This window comes from Ambystoma mexicanum, chromosome 11 (assembly GCF_040938575.1).
Source record: "Ambystoma mexicanum isolate Mex_15411 chromosome 11, UKY_AmexF1_1, whole genome shotgun sequence".
Taxonomy (NCBI): domain Eukaryota; kingdom Metazoa; phylum Chordata; class Amphibia; order Caudata; family Ambystomatidae; genus Ambystoma; species Ambystoma mexicanum.
This window is the reverse complement of record NC_090934.1, coordinates 1,012,401,250-1,012,422,854: the sequence shown is the minus strand read 5'-3', so window position 1 is coordinate 1,012,422,854 and position 21,605 is coordinate 1,012,401,250. Positions and strand designations below refer to the sequence as shown.

The 21,605-nt window shown below is 49.1% G+C and overlaps 1 protein-coding gene across 7 annotated transcripts in view; it reads left to right on the top strand.

Moving 5' to 3' along the window:
* The window catches only part of KIF23 (kinesin family member 23), a 518,096-nt gene that overhangs the window by 319,912 nt on the left and 176,579 nt on the right, over window positions 1-21,605 (top strand). For all 7 annotated transcript variants that reach the window (XM_069624224.1, XM_069624222.1, XM_069624221.1 and 4 more), the window contains 3 exons: window positions 3,524-3,683; window positions 6,942-7,109; window positions 8,071-8,228. In XM_069624224.1, coding sequence (XP_069480325.1) covers window positions 3,524-3,683; window positions 6,942-7,109; window positions 8,071-8,228 — 486 coding nt within the window. The remainder of the gene's footprint in view (window positions 1-3,523; window positions 3,684-6,941; window positions 7,110-8,070; window positions 8,229-21,605) is intronic.

Genomic DNA, 21,605 nt, shown 5'->3' with positions numbered 1-21,605 from the left:
CACGAGAGCAGCCGTCGGATCCACTGAGTCCCCTTCTGTCACCAAGACTGAGAAAGCTGTGACCTGGTCTGCTGTTGCCTCTCCACTGGAACTGTTGTGCAGCAACCATCGTTCAGGGTTTCACTAAAGTAGTCCTGACTCTGAATGGTGATATGGCTGAGCAGTCTGGCTTCACTCCTAGGAGGGGACTCGGGTGATAGTAAAGTACGGTTAGTCGCACATCAGCGCACACAGGCAATTCTGCACTATATTTACTGAAATATATACTCTTTATCATGGAGTACCCAATACCTACAGTGCAGGTAAGTACTATTTATAAATGGTATGAAAAAGTTACGTTTGAAAGGAGTCCAAACCCATTTAGAATCAGTAGCATACTATTTTAGAGGCAAAAACAAACCAGTTCTTAAAAAAAAAAAAAATTTGAAGGTAGTTCCTTCTTTTAAAATCCCACGCCTTTAAAAAAAAAAAAAAAAAAAAAATAAGCATTCAGTACCATTTCACAGTTAGAAGTCCTTAATCTTCAAATGTTTTCCATAGATTTTAACAGGACAATCTCTAAACTGTTGGTAGGAAGCTTGCTGTAGTGCAGAGGCGATATTACCCCCGATGGCGACCAACTTTGAAGGTAACAGCCTACGGCCTCGGGCCATATTGCCATAATCACATCTGGGAGTTGAAGGTGCTGCCTGTTTCTCATGTTAGAAGCACACAATAGGCCACAAAGAAAATGGGCAGCCCCTAGTACTTAAAATGCATTGGCAATCCCTTTCCTCTATTTAGAGAGACGTTGACTACCACCACAGTAAAAGGGCTACAGTGTTTTAGCCAAAAGGGAAAAAAACAGTTGCCCAACAACCTATGACTCAAAACCCCTCATTGAGAAAACTGATGTAAAGACAATATGCAGTGCTCTAGGAGCACCCCTGCCCAGGTTGCCATGTCCTCTAGTGAGGGTAGCACAAAAAGAAACAGTTGTAGATTTCACGGAGACCTCACTAAAAGCATGTTAACCACAATCCTTCAGAAACCATAAAGCCAACACAATGTTTGGGGGGGTGGGGTGGTCATCATTTGTATGTTTCATCCCCTTTCCTAGTGAGACCGCAGCACTTTGTGTTGGATTCCTGGACCTTTTTCTTTTTCATCTATCCTGAGCGAGGAGACGCTTTTTCTCCCCTTTTCCCCCCCTCATTCATTCTTATTTGTTCTGACTTTTGGAACACTGTTCTCTGTTTTAACTTTACTATGGAGTCTGCTTTCCTCCTTATCTCTTTAAAGGCATCTGTGTGCAACTTATGCAGCACATGGCACCCTATGTGTAGTGTTGCTTGGTACCCTCTGGGTTCTCCTTTGAGATTGTTACTGTCCTCGAGTAACTACAGTTCTTAAGGATAAAGGAATGCCTTGTATCCTTCATAAAACCTTTATGCAGAGTGCTAAAGGCATACCTAGTACCTCCTTTCTCTCGGCTCCAACCCTATAGTTATGGCTGTTGGCAGTAGACCTGTTCTAACAACTATTGTGCTATTTTCTGCCGCAGACTGTATTCAGCCTCGGTTGGGCACAATAGGGTCACCTAAGTTCCAACATGGTGGTTCCTTCAATTTTGTCTTGCCATTTATACCGTGGTTGTTCTTCGTTAGCCCTTTTTCTACCATTTTGGGAGGGGCAGGGGTGGGTGTGTGTGTGTGTGTGTGTGTTTTGCCTTTGGCAGGAACCATTGGGTGTCCCCGCCTAGGCTCCACTGTGTCTTGGCAGGCAGGAATTGGGGGAGGAGTTATTCGCTCTCCTGCCCTTTTTGTCTGCCAGTGCCTGAATGGAACCAGTTCCAACTGGGAGGCTGGCTGTCCTGATTGGACAGCCCTCCGCCCCTTTCTGTAAATTGCTTAGAGTTTGCAGATGAGTGTGTGGGAAACCCGAATAAAAGGTCAGGTTTCTGAGGTGAAAGGCAAGTCGACCACTGGAACTGAAGTAACCGAAGCTGAAGGCGACCAGAGATGCCTGCAGACCCTTCCAATCACTGTGAAGCGGCCATTGCTGTCCTGATCCCGTTTTCTACTCAGAGGGGCTCTGAAGAAGATTCCTCCTTCCCTTTGGCTGGTGGGACCAACCAGCCCTGAAACAAACTACAAATTGAGCCCTCTCCTGAGGTGCTGTGCCTCTCCAGAGCTGCAGACCCTGAATACCAGAAGCCATCTGACCCAATTGCAGTGCAACGTCTTTGCAAGGCCAAAACCGTCCAGAACTTTGAGCTCCAGTTGGACTTCGAGAGGCTCGATCCAGCTCAGATGATTCCCCTCACCAGAGTACTGGACTTCAGAAGCAAAGATCGACTGGGTGAATACGATTCTTTGTTGGTGCTGAGAAAAAGTGCTAAAACCGCAGAACGACAGACTGAAGAAATAGGTGCCAAGAATCCTCTCTCGCGAATGTTGCTGAGACAGCCCATACAGAGTCCTTCCTTTCATCGCCAGACTGAGGAATGAGGAGACTGGGTCCGTCGCTGATGCGCAGAGGAGAATCCAACTACGAGCATTTCTTCTAAACTAAGGTACTGTTTGTTGAAAGGTAGAACTTACCTTGAACCGTGAAGCTGGTCCAGAGTGACTGGAGTGTGTCGAGAGGTGTCCTGGGTGTCCTCTAACTCTGATCCAGGCGTGCCAGTCTCTGTCCCTTTAGAGAGTCCTTTTGCAGGGTCCCCCTGTTGTGTTGATTTGCCAAGTAACTTATCCTAGAGACAAAGTATTCTAAGGAACCTTTGCTGTTGTGCTGCTGCTTATGACTTTGAATCCACTGCTACACTGACTTTCTCGTATAGTTGGAGATTGGACTTTTAAAGCGTTACTGTGTCTGAAAAGTGCCTCTAGAATGTCAAGCTCTGCTGCTGTGATTAACAAACCTTTTTTCCTTCCTAAAAGACTTCATTGTATGTGGTTTAGCTTACTAAATACAATTACTGTAGAACTCATTAATGTGTCAAACTCTTCAACAATTGTACCGCAAGCAACTACCATTGAAGCAATGGCCTTTGAAAAGTATTATTCAGAATTCCTATGTGTGTTGGTTAAGTTGGGTAGATATAACAAATGTATGTTTTTAAAATAACATTCTGTGTGTTTCTTTGGAATATTGTATTTACTGGGTTCAATGTACTTGTCTACAACTCTCATCTTACTCCTATGATAAACCTTGCTGCTCTGCTATTCTACCAAGATCCTTTGGGGGGTGGGAGCGGCTACTAAAGTTATGAAACATAGATCCATAAACTTCTTTCTGACCAAACAACTTCAACTCTTATTATTGGCTGAACAATTTAGACCTGGGGATTTGATTTCCTTTGAGCACGTAACATCAAAACGAAGTACTTTTTAATATGGAGATTAGAAGAGTAGCACAATACATTTGATCAGTCGGCAACTTGTACTTGGAGATAATGCGTTTTGCAGCTCATTTTGTCACAAAATATTTGGATGCCTGAACCTGTATTGCCTTGCTTAAATGCCTCCTTGCTCTCTTGCAGCAAGTTATGCGTTTTGCTGAAATGACCCAGGAAGTCGAAGTTGCCAGACCAGTCGATAAGCCCATCTGCGGCCTAACACCAGGACGCCGCTTCCGAAATGTGGCCTTTAAGGAGGAATTATCACGCAGGCTGGAGGAACGTGGAGGGCCAGTGTGTCTAGGTAGGAGCATGCACCAATTGTGAAAAGTTAACTGTATAGAAATTCACAGGGCTGGCAGGATTGTACAATACTTTCACTTGTTTCGAGGTGGGTAGCTTAGAACAGTGTTACTTGTGTGGTAGGTGTTGGGTAGAATTTCATTTTTGTGCAGATTTCTCCCCACTTGTGAGTCCCACCACCACTTTTTGCTTGATTTCTGGATTTCTTTTATCAATTGTCCTGGGTGAGTCAGAACCTTTTCCCCCCCACTCACTCTGTCTTTTACTCTTTTTCAACCACTTTGTATCTTTTTGAAGTAATGCTTTCCTCCAATTTTTAAGGCATCTGCAATTTATTATTGCAACAGCAACACATCGCACTTCTGTGCAGTGTTGCTGGGAGCTCTTTGAGCTGCCCTTTTTATTTTCCTTGTGATAACTACTTTTTCCAAGGATAGAGGGATGCTTTCTCTCCTGCCTAACTTTTAATTTGAGGAATTGGCACCCCCCCCATCCATCTTATGTGGAGTGCTGAGGGGACTGTGAGAAACCGGAAGGTGTCTCCTATTTAGGCCCCAGGGATCTGTCATCCAGGTGGCCAGGACACAGTCATCGCTTTTGGATCCAGTTCCTGGGGGTGGACGAGTGCGGGAGGATCACCTGGATGGGGGGGGGGGGGGTCTCCTTGGGAGTGGGACACCGGGTGAGACGCTGTATCGCCCTTCCTTTTAAACAACTTTTCTCCATCCTACCACGTAGGATATTCCAAAACACCCCTTTTCAACAAGAACACTTTTGTACAACATGAAAGATAACGGAGAGCCGTTTACCTGACATGTCCCAATACAAGGGTCAGGCGATTGATCAGAATCGCACACACCGAACGGCCCTTTCACTTCCCCACAGGGATCAAATGTGGAGCACGAGACAAGTAAAGCAGGCCGCACAATGTGAGAGCTAACTCAGCACAGAAGTTCAAGAGGAGAAGAAAGACGGCGCAGGTCGAGAGGATACCAAGGGAGAAGTGACCTTGCCCTTATCGACTGAGACCTGTGAAGCTTCAAGGGAAGAAATCTTAAGACTGGGAACAATAGCCAGCGTGTGTTGCAGCAGATGTCAACGCTGCCCGGGCAACTCCTCCGCTGACAGCCAAGCCGGGGAGAGACGCGTTGCCCAATGGTACCGGCCTTGACTCTACAGACAAGAAAGCAAAGTAGTTCATCACAGCCGGTGAGTCGAGGGGGGAAGCCGATAAAGAAACCGAACTGTGTTGAACGAAAGTAGCAAGCGGCTAATTGAAGTTTGAATAAACAAAGAACTGTTGATCTACGAAAAGGGGAAAGCCAGCATAGCCGAATCAAACACTACGTGGGTGTTCACTCTAGAAATTCTAGGCGATTACCCTATTATTTGAACTACGGTAACCAGAAGGCCTTAGGAAAAGGTGGAAGGGGGGTCAAAGTGTTAATACGGGGGTCTTGTCAAATCCTCTGTACAATAAGTCTTTGACCGACAGATGATTGAGACTAATCCTGCAAGGTATGAGAAGTGTTTTGTAAAGGTTGGCAAGAGTAAACCCTTCGGAGAGAGATGCTTACAAGAGGGGATGCCATCTGAAGTCCCATGAACTTTGTGTTGACAGGAGTGAACCCGGCGGAGGGAAGTCAACAATGAATTGTTTGAAAAGACATTAAGACTTGCGAGTGTAAGTGTCTAAACTTCCATGAGCAGTGTGTTAACCGGGGTGGAAAGTCCGGCAGAGGGCCATTCAGGGGTTGAGAAGCACCACCCAAAGTTTGTTGAGAAAGGAACTGTTTAATTGAGTTGCCCAGTACGACTGTGAGCGGTCTGCACCTGAAGAGGGGTGACCCACGGGTGAAATGTCACCCAAAGTCATACGTGGAACAGAACTTGTGTGTTGAAAATATCTAGCGCTCAAAGGCAAGAGTCTTTATGTTGAAAAGAGACTCCACCATCTAAGAACCTGATGGCTGGAATGAAACTGTCGGCTCGTGCTGGGAAAACTCGAGTGTGTGCTGTGTTCAGGAGACCCACCTTGTCCCGTGCTGAAAACGTGGGCATGGGAGACCCCTGGCAAATCAAAAATGTCAGGATGTGAACATTTCTTTTCTTGATTGAAAACCCTAACCCACACTCTTTGTGTAATTCGTTCTAAGGATTTGGCAATAATTTTACTTTGGCAAGACGCCACAAGGACTGCCTTATTTTAGGCGTTTTTCCAACCTGCATATTGTTTAAATAAACACCCTTGATTCATGATCGCGTGTCTGTCTTTACTGTTGCCACCATGAGTTCCTTACAGGGCACACTGTATCCCTTTTTCCACTTCAATTGTGACTTTCTAGTTACAGTGACAAGTCATCTGAGTGGCTGGTGGTGGTGGATGTTTTTTTGTGAAACTTGCATGCAGGCTGCTGTCGCAACAGTGTTAAGAGACACATGGGTCATTATACTAAAATGGTGACTGTCTTCTTTCTCCAACTCTTGATGACTGGTCATTTCCTGAGCCGCCTTCTACCTAGCTTGGTGCAGGAGGTCTTACTAGTTATTTTGTCTTTGGCGGGCTTCCTTGCAAAAGCCCACCAAAGCTTGAGTGCCTGAAAGGGCAGGGAGTGCGGGAGGTGACCAAAACTCACCTTGTCTTTGCCCTGCCTGGATCCAGTTTGAACTGGCAGGCTAGCTGTCCTTCTGGACAAGCCAGCCCCCAGATTTGCATGGATGGCTTGAATGGGGATTGGATGTTCCAGCAGTTTTTGCTGCATAAAGGAAAGGGTCCTGGAGCAGCAAGGGAGAGTCAACGCATGGAATAAAGAATACGAGGAAGGACGTCTGCAGTCACCGCCAAGTACTGCTGAGAGATCGCGCCAGCCTCCCCTTCTGATCGACATTGAAGATCTCTGGCCGACTTCCACCCCTAAACTGGTGGCACCAACCAGTCTCGAGACAATCTGCATTTTGAGCCGTCCCTTGAAGAGCTGCAACATCCTGTGCTGCAATTCCCCAATACCCTGGGACCTGGACCAATTTTCTGTGCAAATTAAATTAGCTTGTAGACCTAAACTAAATGTGACACTAAGAATATTTACAACTGTAATAGTGCCTGCCTTTGGAATATAAGGTCAAAGTTCCCAAATTCAAAACATTTCTTTTTAACTTCATTTTTTGTACTGTACTAAATTGTTAAATTGGTGTTGCTTTAATAAGAAAACATTTGAGATCATTGGTTTTCTGAGGATTAATCATCTTGCTGTGCCCCCAGATTCTGATGAAAATTCAGTCACAGAGATGCTGATCCAGAGCTTCCCTCCTCTGCCATCCTGCGAACCCCTTGATGCCAACGATGAGGAGACGTTGCCACGACTTATTGAAGTTCTAGAGCAACGTATGCGAGTGCGCCGGATGTTGGCTGAAGAGTTCAGAAAGAACGGTAAAACTGTGCAGCCCTTTGGCATCACTTTGTAAAATATTGCTGTTGTGAATATTTTGTGATCCTCCTGTGTCATTGGGATCTAGCGATAGGTGTTGGGATGGATTGGAACAGCAGCATGTGTTGGGTACATTTTGTAAAGAGTGGACATTCGATGTGAAGACTTGGAATGCAGACCTAAGGCAGGCTTAGAGGAAAACGGACACAAAATCTAGACATTTTAAGGTTGATCTCGCCAAAAGATACATGGGTAAAATATAGATATTTTAGGGTACGCATCTATCTGGGAGAGATGAGGAATGGGGGCGTGTGTGAATGGGCATGGAGGGTAAATCCCCTGTTATAAAAGCAATGCATTCTGAGGGAAAACTTGAATAGAAGTATGTATGTCTGAGTTTTCTATTTTATCCAGGTCTGTGTGGGGAAATGTGTAAGAGGCTTACAAGGAGGTGTGGGGGGGGGCGTAACGCTCCTGCCACGCGTATTTGGACATCTCAGTCTTATAACCTGACTGTGAAATGTTATCCCATATTGCATTTTAAAATAGGCATGTCGACCTTTGAAGCAAGTTGACATTTTACTGTCTAACTTTTGACATAAGAATCTTTTGATGTATATCAAGATATACAGTCTCAGGCACCCAGTCAAGTGGAGGAGTACTGGTGAGAAATGTGACTAGACAACAAGACCCTGGTGTATTGGCACATGTTTGTCTGACACACCCTGGCCCACACGTCTGTGTGACCCGAGCACATGCATGTGTCTGTGTGGCACGCGTACCTGTGACTACGTGATTTAACTGTAGAGTGCAGGTTATGTGGGCAGAAGCTGTTGCACAAAGCAAAAAAGAAGAAACTGGGTGAAGCAGATGGAGGAAGTTTGTGTTTGTCAGTTTATCTGACTGGAGGCAGCCATTTGAGTTGAGCCAAGCTTCTGAGTGACCTTCTTTTTTTGATTTTAGTGGCATCGTTTAAAGCATCTCTGCAGGATATCGATGGCACTTCTGCAGCCAAAGAGAACTATGCTCAGAGTAAACTGAATGAGAAGGAAAAAGTTATCACCTCTATCAAATCTGAGTGTGAAAGGCTAGAAAAGAGGAATAAAACATTGGAGTACAAGGTGAGTGCCCTGTGTGAAAGCGGCTATCTATGTTCCTCTCGTTCCTTTGCCTTTTAGCCAACCATTGAACCATGTTCAAATTTGAGTTCGTTTTTTGGGGGTGGAGGGAGGTCAGGACTACTTATGTTTTACGTATTACTGTACTCTTGGTTTCCATTAACAAAGCCCATTTGTCTTATGCATCTTTTAAATATGCAGTCTTCCCTGTATTAATAGCAACTTTTTGTCTATAGCGATTTTCACCCGGTGATCTTGCGCACTACATTAAAGGGCCATTCGCTTGACCAGTTCAGCATTACAAGCAATGATTTGGCGCTGCTTCCTGTGCCCATTCTAGCATTCCTTCAAATATCCGTGATGTTTGTCTCTTGTGCACTCGTTTCACAGTGTGTTCATTGGATTTATTGTAGATAATCAAAAATGTATGGTGATGTGGGCGGGACATGGCATGTACAGTGCCGTTGGGGTGGTTTTTCTCTTTGCTGCTTTTGCCTCTTAGTGTCGCTCATCCCCTTATTGTTATGTGCTTCCCCAGTGTGTGTGCTTAATTTGTGTAAGCTTTTTTTAACCCACACTTGGCACTGAATTACTCTTGATCTACAACTCCTCCCTGCACTGGCCTTCTCACTATATTTTCGCAGTTTTTTCATTGGGGCCAGCCCCCCTAGTCCTATCAAAGCAGAGTCCCTTTTTGTCACCCTTTCTTGTCTCTGGGTGAGTACCTGCACCCGGAGTGCTCTGTGCAGGCAGTCGCAGAGTTTTACTTTTTCTATTGTGCCATTTGTCACTATTTTCTACTGTGAGGTAGTCGTTTGTCCTTTTACTGTAGCCACAATGGCTGCTTAGTTGTTTTAAGCACTGCAGTCTGACCCATTGCCTTGTTGATATTATTTCTAGATTCAGTGGGAATGACCATGTTTAGGGTAGATTTCTCTAATTGTGTGAAATCTCCACTCCCTGCGAGTTCTCAGCACTTTATGCTGGACACCAGGATTTTTTGGGATTAGATCTCATTGGTGAGTGGGAACCTTTTTCCACTCTCGCCCCTTCTTTTACTCTGATGTGGGGAACCTTTTTGGCCTCTTTTTCGGATTTCTTTTCGCAGTTATTTCCTACGATTTTTAGGCCTCTACCTTTTTTGTCTTGTCAGAAGTTCATAAAGCTTCTCCTTAATTATTTTTCTTTCCCTGACTAACTCCTGAAGTTACCAGGGTAGGGGGATTTTATCCTACCTGTATTTTAATTGGCCATCGGCCAACACCACCTTATGTGGAGTGCTGAGGGGATAGTGTCCCTTTTCTCCTCTCCAGTAACATTTTGCCATTTGAAATTGTAGGACATCCGACCCTCTTCACTGGCTTTGTATTGTTTTTTGCATCGCTCGCATAGGATTCATTAGAGCGTTGCATTATTGTACTGCTGCCGAGAGATAAAGTACTCATTAGATTCCATTTCATTCCTGACAAACTGTATTCTGTAGTTTGTGGGAGTTGTTATTTTGCATTTATATAGCGCCTTACATACCATTGGTATGGTCTGAAGGCGCTGGTAGGTTGAACGCCCTTGGGAACCAAAGTTCAGGTCAGTAGAAAGAGTAGGGAGAGTGAAAGGTGGGTGTGTGCACCGGGTATGTGCATTTTAGCGGTAGGTGTGGTGGTTGAGAGATCAGGAGTATGTGTTCGTTCTGGCAAGATTTATCCAGACCGATTGTGGCTGCTCTAGGCCTGAGAACGCCTGGTTGGGGGGGGGGTGTAACCAGCAGTGTTTACTTCGAGTGATGGGGAGTGAGCGGGAGATGTTGATATGAGAACAGTTATACCGAATGGTGTCATAGTATCTCTGTGTGCTAGTTGAGTGGTGGTGTAAAGAGAGTAAGGGTGAGGTGTGGTATGATGGGATATATGCTCTTTCAAATGTTCCCTGCATTCCAAACCATACTATGTATGTCATGCAAGTCTATGCGATCAAGTTCGTTCTATGCACTTTTATTCGTTTCATGCGTCCCAGTTTGCCCTACACACTCCGGTCTGCTCGACACTCATGCACTCCAGACCGCCTTGCGTGCTCTAGTCCAGCCCTCGCGCGCCCGTCTTCTCCACGCATGCACTCCTGTCTGCCCCACGCATGCACCTCCTTTCCGCCGCACGCGTTCCTTTCTGTCACACGCACTCCTGTTCCCACCGCGCACTTGTCCCCTCTAGGTGCTAGTCCCCTCTAGGCGCTATATCTCCCAGACACCCTTACTACATTTATTGGTATCCCAGGCGCTTCAGCGCCGGCGCTTCACGGCAAGCCGGTCCTCTGACTGCTGTTTAGGAAGTTGCAAAGGGATTCAGCTACTCCCTCTGCCCTCAGAGTTCTCTCACACCTACGGCTCTGTACCACTGCTTACAATGGGCCATCCCAGAGTCATCGACCTTATCGCCTCCCAAAGAGCTAAACGACTAGATACAGTCTCCTGCTATTTGGATCACAGGTCCGATACTCTGAACAACCCCCTCACCCCCACAGGTAACCACCCCATCCCTATCAGATACAAGCCCCTCCGCTAGTCCTCCTTTTGACATCCATGAGGAGCCACCCACAGCAGACGTTCGCCGGATACACCCCAACTCCCTGAGCTAATCAGTAAGGTGACAGCATTGCCGAGGTTTATTGACAATCTCTGAGTTAGGAATAACCTTAACCCCACACCCACCAAGGCCTCGCAAACAAACTGGCAGATATCATGGAATACAACATCGCAGGGCAGTGACAACACCTCATGCCCATCTACCTCAGCTATATAGGGAACTAGACATCAAACTGGCCCCATCAGTAAAGCCTTAGTTAAACGTAGGGTTGACGACGAAACTCTCAAAGCGGCACTACTGAAAGCACGTTTTCTAGTTAAACATGCTTCCGATATTCACGACTATATCACTGACAATGAGCTAGATCTGCGAAACCAGTGGCCCACGAAATCCCTCGCAGTGCCAGATGGCTACACTCAGAGGCAAGGGAGTGGCAATTATTGCCAAAAACCATGTCTCCCTTTTTTTTTTTTACTTTGGTTTTATTAACATTTTCTTAATATAACAAATGGGTTCCTTGTGAGTGCAGATTTAACACCATCAACAATCCCTGAACCCAACCCCTCCCCCCCCCCCCGCCCTGCCCCCCCCTTTAAATTGTTCAATCAAAACTGTAACCGCGAAGAGCTTTCTTATGACCATTCTTCTTGGTGCCGGTGAGCTGGACTGTTCGTTCGCATCTGTGTGGCTGTATTACCATTGCTGTCCCTGCGGTCGTGGGTCTCACAGTTCACCTTGGATAACATTCATTTCAGTTCCCGTCCCTCCAACTCCTGAGTGACCACGTGGTTTCAATGGTCGTCCCATCCCCATGCCTGATGGAAAGCGTACCAATTTTCTTGGAAACTGCTGGACTCATTATTGACCATGGCCGTCGGTTTATCCGTGAGGAACATGTTCTTCAATTTTTTCAACCAGTCCGCCTTAGTGGGGGTCTCCGGGCTCTTCCACCTCTGCGCCAGGGCCACCCTACCCGCCCACAGCATTGTTTCCCACATTCTTGGGTACCTGTGTATTTCCGTCTCCTCCGGAGGGAGGCCCAACGGCATCGTTAATGTGTTTTGCGGGAGTAGTTCCTCAGTGACTTCTGCAATCCACCCCCTTACGTTCTCCCAAAACTTCTTTGGGCAGAACCACCACATGTGGCCCCTCGTTCCCACCTGGCCGCATCCCCTTGGGCATCTGGGGGACACCCCTGGGAACATCTTTGACAGTTTCACTGGGTCCCTGTGCCACCCCTGGAGGATCTTGAAGTTGTGTTCCATGTCTGACGTGAATAGGTTCGCATGGAATGCTATTTTAAATATCCTGGACCATGCGTCTTTTGAAAGGGCTTCCCCGGCCAGGCCGTTCCAAAACCCACGGAATCCCCTCCCCCTCTCTAAGTTCTCGGTATTCAGTATTTTGTACATCTTGGACACTGCCCCCTTCCTAGTTGTCGCTGTGTCCAATAATTTCTCAAAGGGGGTCAGCTGTCACCGCAGGTTCTGGCCCCAGGACTGGTCGCAAATACTTTCGACGCAGATACTTGAAGACCGAGATTGACCCCCGCCCAAGGGACCCACACATTTCCTCGTACCCGAGGAATTCGCCCTCCTTGAACATTTGCCCCGCCCATTCCATCCCCATGTCCGACCAGGACTGAGCGTTCTTGAACCCCCTACTACCGAGACCGAGTGGGCGACCCGAGAGTGAGGACATCAGGGAGGGCCATGAGGTGAGGTGCGTGGTCTGGGGTCCCTCCTTCCAGATTGACCAGAGTACTCCCAAGTTTGGGTGTGCCTTCAGTCTGCTCGGGATGAACCTGCGCGGCATCCACAAAAAGTCCCGGACTTTCAGAGGGTGGGCATCCATGGCTTCTAGGTAGGACCAGTAGTTACCCATCCCCTCTTTCATGTATTCCAGTAGTACTCGCAACTGGGCGGCCTGGTAATAGAGAAGGAAGTCCGGGAGCCCAAAACCGCCCCCTCCTCCCTGGGTAGAGTCAGAGTAGCTTTCCCTATCCTCGGGGTCCTCCCCTGCCATATGAACGCTCGTACTGCCCTCTGTAGATCCTGGAAGGTTTGGTCGGGAACCCCAGCCGGGAGAGCCGTGAAGAGGCACAGCAGTCTCGGCAGGATATTAATTGTTACCGCCGTCCTACAGCCATACCAGGACAGGATCATCCCACCCCATCTCCTAAGGTCTGATGCAACCCCAGCCATTGCGGAACCTTAATTAATTGGGGCCAGCCTGGAAAGGTCTCTAGGGAGAACACCCAAGTATCGAATGGAGTCTTTCCCACTACAATCCCCTTATACCTATCCAAGGGGTCCAGTCTCTGGTCTCGAACCGTCATAGGGAGTAGCACTGATTTTGCTGTGTTTATTTTTAACCCCAAGAACTGCCCAAAGGCTGTCCTCAAGGACAGGAGAAGGGGAAGCGAGGAACCGGGGTCCACTAAGTATGCCAGGATGTCATCGGCGAACAGGGAGAGCTTAAACTCTACTTCACCCCTTTTTTTATCCCCCTAATATCAGGGTGGGCCCTCACCGCTATGGCTAGGCGTTCCATTGTTGGGGCATATATCAGAGGGGAGAGTGGGCATCCCTGCCTTATCCCCCACGAGAGGGGGAATGGTTCCGACAACTCTCCGTTCACCTGTACCCTTGCCGTTGGAGCTCTGTATAATGCTGACACCCAGTTACTTATGTGTGCCCCAAAGCCCATTTTTCGGAGGAGGACTTCCATATACCTCCACTCGAGCCTGTCAAAAGCTTTCTGAGTCTAGAGAAAGCAGGCTCACCTCAAGATCAGACTCTTGGCCATGGCGGATCAGGTCTATCGTCTTTCTGATATTGTCCGAGCCTTGCCTGCCCCCTATAAATCCCACTTGATCCCCGTGAACCAGCCTTGGCATTATCCCTTCCATTCGTCTCCCCACCACCTTGGCCAGAATCTTAACGTCTGTTAAGAAGAGATATCGGGCTGTAGGAGGAGCATTCCATCGGGTCTTTACCCTCTTTGGGCAGAACTACTATGATGGCCTTCATCATGGTTTCTGGTAGGATTCCCCCCTCTAACACCGCATTGAACACCTTCACCAGGTGTGGAGCAAGAGTGGACCGAAACCTCTTGTAAAGTATACTGAGAATCCATCCTCTCCAGGGGACGGTCCCACCTTCATCCCACTAATCGCCTGCTCCACCTCCTCCTCTATCACTAGTCCCTCCAAACTGTCTGCCATTTGCCCTGTCGGGGCTGGGACCTGGATGGAGTTCAGGAACCCCTCCATCTGGGCGTCGTCCCCGTCATATTGCGACGAGTACAGTGGTTCATAATATCGACGTAAGGCCGCTCCTATGTTTGGAGTATCGTAGCCCATAGACCCCCGTTCATTCCTCACCCCCTTTACCATCCTACTTCTCTGGACCTCCCTCAGCTTTCAGGCTAGAATCCTGTCTGCTCTATCCCCCTTCTCGTAGTATTTTTGTTTCACCAGTTGCAGACTCTTCTCAGTCTTGTGCAACAGGAGGTCTTTCAACTGGAGTTTGTAGTCTTCCAGGGCGGCCATCTGTTCTCTCTCTAGGGACTCCTCTGGAGGGCCTCCCGGTTGGAATTGGGCTATCTTTTCCCTCAAAGACTTCTCCAGGGCCTTCCTCTCCCCTTTTTTTTTTTTTGGGCTCCCATCTTAATGTGGACTCCCCGCATGGTCGCCTTGAAGGCGTCCCACAGTGTGTGTGTGTGTGCGCCCACCTCGCCATTGTAATTTAATTCACAGTACTCTGTTATGGCATCTAGCACCTCCTGCGCCAGGACTTCATCTCGCAACCGGGAGTCATTGCATTTCCAGCACCCTCTGCGGTCGCCCCGCCACTCCCCCCCCTCCCCCCCCACCCCACCCCGCTATGGTGACACGCACCAGGTCGTGGTCGGACCAAGGAACTGGGTCGACCCTGTGGCGAGAAACATATGGACGTAGGGGCTCATCGACTAGGGTGTAGTGTATTCGGGAGTATGATGCATGGATTGCAGAGTAGTATGTAAATGATGGGGCTCCAGTCCTGGGGTTTGGGATTGTCTACCAGGCCCAGTTCCGCTTTGACCTTCTGGAAGGACCGAGCTGTGGCTGCATCCGCGACCCTGGTGGAATGGGGCCCCATGTGTTTCCTATCAGTGGCCGGCTCCAAGACCATGTTGAAATCCCCTCCCACTACCATCATGCCGTGAACAAAGTTTCAACCTGTCCCTCATTTCTTCCCAAAACTGCGCCTGGCCCTCGTTCGGGCTATACACCAGCACAAGGGTCTGAGGGGAGCCACGCAATGAGCCCTTCACCAACAGATATCGGCCCTCTGGATCTTTCAACATGGCCTCCTTTTCAAAACCGACGTCCCTTGCCATCAGTATGGCCACCCACCCCCCTTTTTGGTCTTGTGCGATGCGCTAAATACCTCTCCGATTTCCCCCCACCCCCCATTTTTGGTTCCTTCCCCCGGGCCCAGTGTGTCTCTTGAAGAAAGAGCAGGTCAAGTTTGGTCCCTTCTAAATTCCCTACAAACCAAGGACCTCTTGGTTGGGGTATTCAAACCCCGCACGTTAAGAGAGCCCACTCCCAGGGCAGGCAGGTTTTCAACCATGATCTAGGTCTACTTGTCTCTCGGTCAGCCTTCACCCAGCACCACTCTCTCCCAGCTTCGATTGAATAGTGCTCTGTCCCCCGTTACCTCCCTCGCTCCTCCCCAGGTGGGCCTCAAACTTTTCCCGAACTGCCCCCTGAGCCCCATTTCAAATGTAACAACCCCAACTTTTCCCATACTCACCCCCCCCCCCCCTTAGTGTCCAGCCAAATAGTTCCACCATTACTAGTAATTGGCCGGACCACCAGCCTGCCGCCTTCTGCTAGGCTGTCTGAGTTCGTTCCTCCTTGAGCCCCCCCCACCCCCAAGTCGCACCCCCAGAGGTTCCCATATACTTGCTGATCAAAGGGACCCTGCGTGTTGCAAGGCCCCACTAACTTTGAATCCTACTCGCTTTCGGACCGGGCTGGCCCACTCCTCTTCAGTCCGGGTCTTTGCGCTGTGTCCTTAGGAGACGGCGAGTTTTAATTTTCTGTATTTCCTTGAATTTCTTTTTTCTCCTTTCTCCCTGTGGCCGCCGGCGCCTTCCGTGGCCATTCCCGTGGGATCCCTCCAGGGAGTCGGGTCCGTCACATATTCTCGGATGGCTTCCCTTATGTCCTCCGTGACCAGGGTCGTCCGCTGTCCCATATACTCAAAAGTGAGGGAGAAGGGGTAGCCCCATCTGTAGCGCACTCCCCTCTCCATCAGCAGCTGCGTTAGGGGGGCGGCACATTCTGCGTTTGGCCAATGTGTAGGAAGAGAGGTCCTGGAAGATGGACACCTGGGCGTTGTATGTGATCACCCGCGCCTTTCTGGCCTCTTCCAGCACCTTTGCCTTTTCTGTAAAGTAGTGGAACCGTACCAGGATCGACTGGGGGCCCCCCGCTCTGTGCACCCTATCAAAAGTAGATTCTGTCATCTAAGCAGCGAAAAGAAGGGTAATGTTTTCTCTCACCACCCTGGCCAGGTCTCTCTCCGTTTCTCCATCCGTCTCCGGAACCCCAAAGAATCTGAGGTTGTTCCTCGTTCCCTATTTTCAAAATCATCCATCTGCCTGGCCCTTTCCTCATCCCTCTTCTCCAAGGTCGATAGTCTCAAGTCCATTTGCATCTCTTGGGTCACAGATGACGATTGGTTAGTTTACAACTGTAGCAGTCTGTCCTCGACCTTGTCCACCCTTTGGTCCATTTTTTCTAGTTTTTGGGCAATTTCCGAGCGCATGTCGCTGATTTCCTGCAGGACTGAAGCAAATCCCTTTTCCATAGCTGTGGTGGACTGGGAATGGGGTCTCCGACCGGGCCATCCCACTCTCTCGTTCGGCCGAGCGGTTCTCACACCGTGCCTCCTGGAAACGGTATTCCTGTAGAGTTTTGTGCCAGCTCATCCGGTCACCCCCTGTGTGATCCATGGATTCTGTCACTGGGGCGAGCGCTCTTTCTCCTCCAGACTCCTCTGCTTCGGGAGGAATGTCCCCGGGCGGGCACTCGCCCCGCCAATCCCGGCCGGGGGCCACACACCCTGGCTACTCTCTTTGAGATCTTCCGGGCCCTCCCCGCGCTCCCAGGGAGAGGGGACGCAGTCTCTGGGATCCTCGTGGGCGGTGCCCCGGGGTAGCCGCTCAGGGGGGGGGTCTCGCGGTAGAGCCTCCTGGCTTATTCCTTTTTTTAAAAAATTTTTTTTAACATTTTTCCTTCCTCCCCCCTCAATTGCCAATGTGCTCGCCCCCCCCCCCACCCCCCTCGATCCCCTGGCGGGGGCCACCACCCACGTGGGGTCTGGATTTCCGCCCTTTCACCTCCTGGTCCGCGTCGGTTGCGGCCCTCACTCCCTGCCAAGTGCCCCGGGGAGGGGGGTGAGCTTTGTGGGCCCCGAGTGTCCTCCAGCGGTGTGGGGAACGACATAGTCCAGGCCCTTGATGATTCTGCCCGGGGGGGCCCATTAATGGGGGGGCCACAGGTTGGGGCTCCGGAACCCACCCAGGTCCAAGTCCGGGCTCCGAGGCCGAGGGGCGACTTCACCCACGGGTCCGGGTCTCCGGAGTGAGTCTCCTCTCTGTGGGGGAAGGTGCTCCCACCGCGGATCTCCGCAGCCGGGATCTCCCCTGCTCCTCCTGCGTCTGCATCGGGAGGGGCCGGGATGGAGGAATCGCTTCTCCGACGTGCACACACGATCTCTGTGTTCCGCGGCACTCCACGTCCCCCGGGGCCCTCTCCACTCATACGTGGCTCCCCGCACGAGGGGACGACCCGTCCCCGGGGGGACTACAGACGCCGCTCTCTCGCCCCGGGGGAGGGGGGGGCCCAGGGGGTTCACCACCTCCGCCGTGTGCACTTATCCTGGTTGGGGGGGGGGGCTCAATCCCTCGCATTAGCCCGGCTTTGGCGGGAGCTCCACACTCCGGCTGCCATATCCTGTGCGCCCCCTGGTGGCTCTCCATGTCTCCCTTTTTAACTCCCTCAGCCACTGCATGGGGTGTGAGATCCTGCATCTTAAACTCACGCTATCTCTTCCAGTTGCATACAATTTGTATTAATGTACCGCCTCCCCCAACCACCATGGAATCCATGAGGAAATCCTTCACATACTAACAGACCTCAAAGGGATGAACAGTGCAACCTTGTACCTAGATCTAAATCGCTGGCGAAGGAACCCTGTTGGGTAGAATTCTCAGAAATGTGCTAATTCCCTCCACCTTAGACTGTCATGACCCTTGCCCCTGGCCCTCACTGGCAAGTCAGCCTTCCAGTTAGGGCCAGGTCAAAGGCCTTAAAACCTCATCCAAGACTCTCTTGGAGTCAGTCCTGGCGCCTTTGGCACCAGGCGCAAAACAATCATGAAGACCAACATTAGAATGGGACTATTTACGTGGGACTATTTAACTTGGGGGGAGGAGGAGTTCAGTCAACATGGAGGCACACACATAGCTCAGTTACAAGGAATTGGGCTATGCGGTCTAGTCTTTTGGGTGTGGCAGGCCTGGGACTACTTTACCTGGACTACTTTGGGTGTGGCAGGCCTGGGACTACTTTACCTGGACTACTTTGGGTGTGGCAGGCCTGGGACTATTTTACCTGGACTACTTTACCTGAGACTATTTAAACCACACCCAAACAGCAGAACATGCTTTGCGTTACGCTGCCCACAGCAGAAAAACGCTCACCGTGTCCAGTTCTTTGATGCCAGATTATCTGAAACCAAGGACCTGCAGAGAGAGAAAGAACACTACGAAACTTACCTGGAACAGTATCCTGTCTTCAATCCATCGCTGACTTCAGTTCCACTCACCTGAAGGTACGTACTCCATCATCTGGCACCGCATGCATCCTGGAAGACCATAACCTGGAAAGAGGAGAAAGAAAGACAGCATTGGTAAGTGTTTACTCATGTTTCCTCCTGTATGAAGAAAGCCACAGAATTCTTACCTGGGTAGTCATCTCCTGGTCAGTATCATTGCTGGAACATTACGGCGCTCGGCGAGTAACATCGCAACCTGCAAGGAGAGAAGTCACAGGTTAGCAATATAAAAGGCGAAACAGCGCCGCGCATTACTCACTGGACAGCATTGCGCGCACCGCGCTTTCGCCTACCGGCCCATGCTCCTCTTCAAACTGCATGACAACACCAAAATACCTTTCCATACCTAAAAGGAAAGAAGCAAGACATTATTCAAACTAAACAGAACGTAAGAACTGCATATAAAGACTGTAAAGCAGCAAACCTACGGAGTCGCAGCAGGCCTGGGGAGGCCTTGCACCAGTGAAGTAACTTGGTTGTTGCTCGCCCGTGCCACAAGGAGCAGGACGGAGAATCCACCTTTTACAACATTAAGGTGAGGAGAAGGCCCAAGGGGGAGGAAGGAGTTGAGGCCAAGAGAGGTGGGAAAACCTAAAGACAATCTGGAATTGAATCCAGCTTTCCTATATTGCAGACATATCTTTAACCAGAGGCATTACCAAGGGACCGGGGAGAAGGTTCGAGAGTGCAAATCATCCAACCAGGGCTGGGTGGCGTCCCCGTGGATACCAGGTGAGCGTAACAGAGACCCCCAGCAACTCTGCTGGTTTTAGAGGCCTTTATTTTTTTAACCTGGAGAGAGCGAGACCCTTTTTCCCACACTCGTGTATTTTAATGTGGATTTTGAACTCCATTTCTTTTGGTTGTGGAGTCTGACAAACTCCATAGGCATCATCTTTTACATTGTCACACAGCACTTTCAGTGCAGTGGCACAGAGAAGTCTTTCAGATTTCCCAAAGGTTTACATACCTTTTGAATGGATTGTGTCCTCCCACGTATTCCTCATCTCGGATATATCCTTACCTTCAGCTTTGTTGCTTCGGAATTTTTTTTCTCTCCACCAGAGGGCGCTCCACTCGAGGCTGCGGCGTCGACGTCCCTAGTCGACATCCGTCGAGTGCCGACGTCATCCGCTGTATAAATGCCTCGAGCGTGCCCGTTGGCCTCAGTTCAGTTTTTCCCGTTGGCTTCGCTTCGGATCGATTAAAACAGCGCTTCAGTTTGTACAATGTCGTCTTCATCTAATCCTTCCACACCCAAGACTGGATTCAAGAAATGCTAGAAATGTGGAAGAAGTTGCCTCTGGTGCCTCGGTTCCGACCACATTATATATGAGCGCGGTTCCTGTCAGAACTGACCCACAAGGCCTTAAAAGAACAAGGAGGTAAACTGGCGGTGGGGTAGGAATCCTCGAAGTTTTCTTCGAGAGGGAGAAAAGACTCAGCTGAGTCTTCAGCAAAACGTCATAAAAAAATCTAGGCCAAGGAGTAGATCCAGGAAGTCCTCCTTCCTTTAAAAAGGCGTAGAAAGGACGACACTGGTCTCCCTCTTCCTCGACGTCGTCTGAGGCAGTCATAACCTGTCCGTCGAGACATGACTCCCCAAGAAAGTGGGAAGCTTTCAGAGCATCAATGTTAAAACATTTTGAGGAGGCGGGCCACCCCCACAAAAAAGTCTAACGAAGACCATGCCCCTGCTCACAAAAAAAAAGTGACAGGGGAAGATCTAAGATGAGAAAATCCAACAAAAATCGTCAAGGGTGTCATCCAAGGAATCTACCCAGACACCTCATAGAAAAAGCCTACCGGTGCATAAATCGGAGGTAGAACTCGGCGTCAGACTCTCATACGTCATCAAAGTCCTCGGCTAAAACGTTGTCGAAGCCTCTATAAAAGGCGGTTAAGCACAAGGTGTCGATGACCCAACCTAAAAAGGTTACGTCGAGTGCACAGTTGACGGTGTCGAAGGCTCCTTCAACAGTGTCGATGGTCTCAAACTTCTTCGGGGTCGACGATTCCTTTGAGGGTGTCGAAAATTACCTAAAAAATATCGAAAGTAATGGCTACAACATCGACTCTTTTGTCTTGGTCCATTCCAGTGACAAAATCGACACCAGTGTTAGTCTATGGCACCTGAAAAGGTTTCATCGAGAAAGCGGACATGATTTTATTTAGAACCATGTCCTCTATATATGAAGGAGATTCATCAGTAGAAGAGGTTTCACCTCCTGGTGTTAAATTTGGTGCAAAACAAGTCCCTGAGGAGTTAATTGACCCTCAATCTAAGATGCAAGATTTACGAGTGCTTGCAGTCAGCAAGTGGTCTGGATACATCTCCAGAATATGAATTTGAAAAGCCTGACCCAACTGAACATGCTGATGAAGGTTCTAGAACATTGATGAACAGGGTAACTGAATTCATGGGATGGAATAGAAATTCACCTGTCTATCAGGATGATGACATGACTAACATCCTTTCAGGAGGACCTCAGCAAGACCCCATACTTCCTTTTCATGTAGCCTTACAAAGGAAGGTTAACACTGCATGGGGAAAACCCTGAAACTATTCCCGCAGTAAATAAGTATGTGTCAAAATATAGACCTTGTCCCTCAGATCCTGAATACTTAAGTAAACACCCATCTCCTGAAAGTCTGGTAGTTCAAGCAGCTACTTCCTACTAGAAATGCTGCATACCCTGCAATTCCCCCTGATAGGGATGATAAAAAGGTTGATGCATGGTCCAGAAAGATTTTCATGTCAGGGAGCATGGCTTTAAAATCCGCAAATGTAACTTTCACCCTTGTAAGATTTACATATCCCCTGTGGGACTGCATGTCAGCAGCAGCTGAACACATCCCGGAAGTTGAGGAACGTGAAAGGTTCCTATCCATAGTAAGGGATGGAAGGG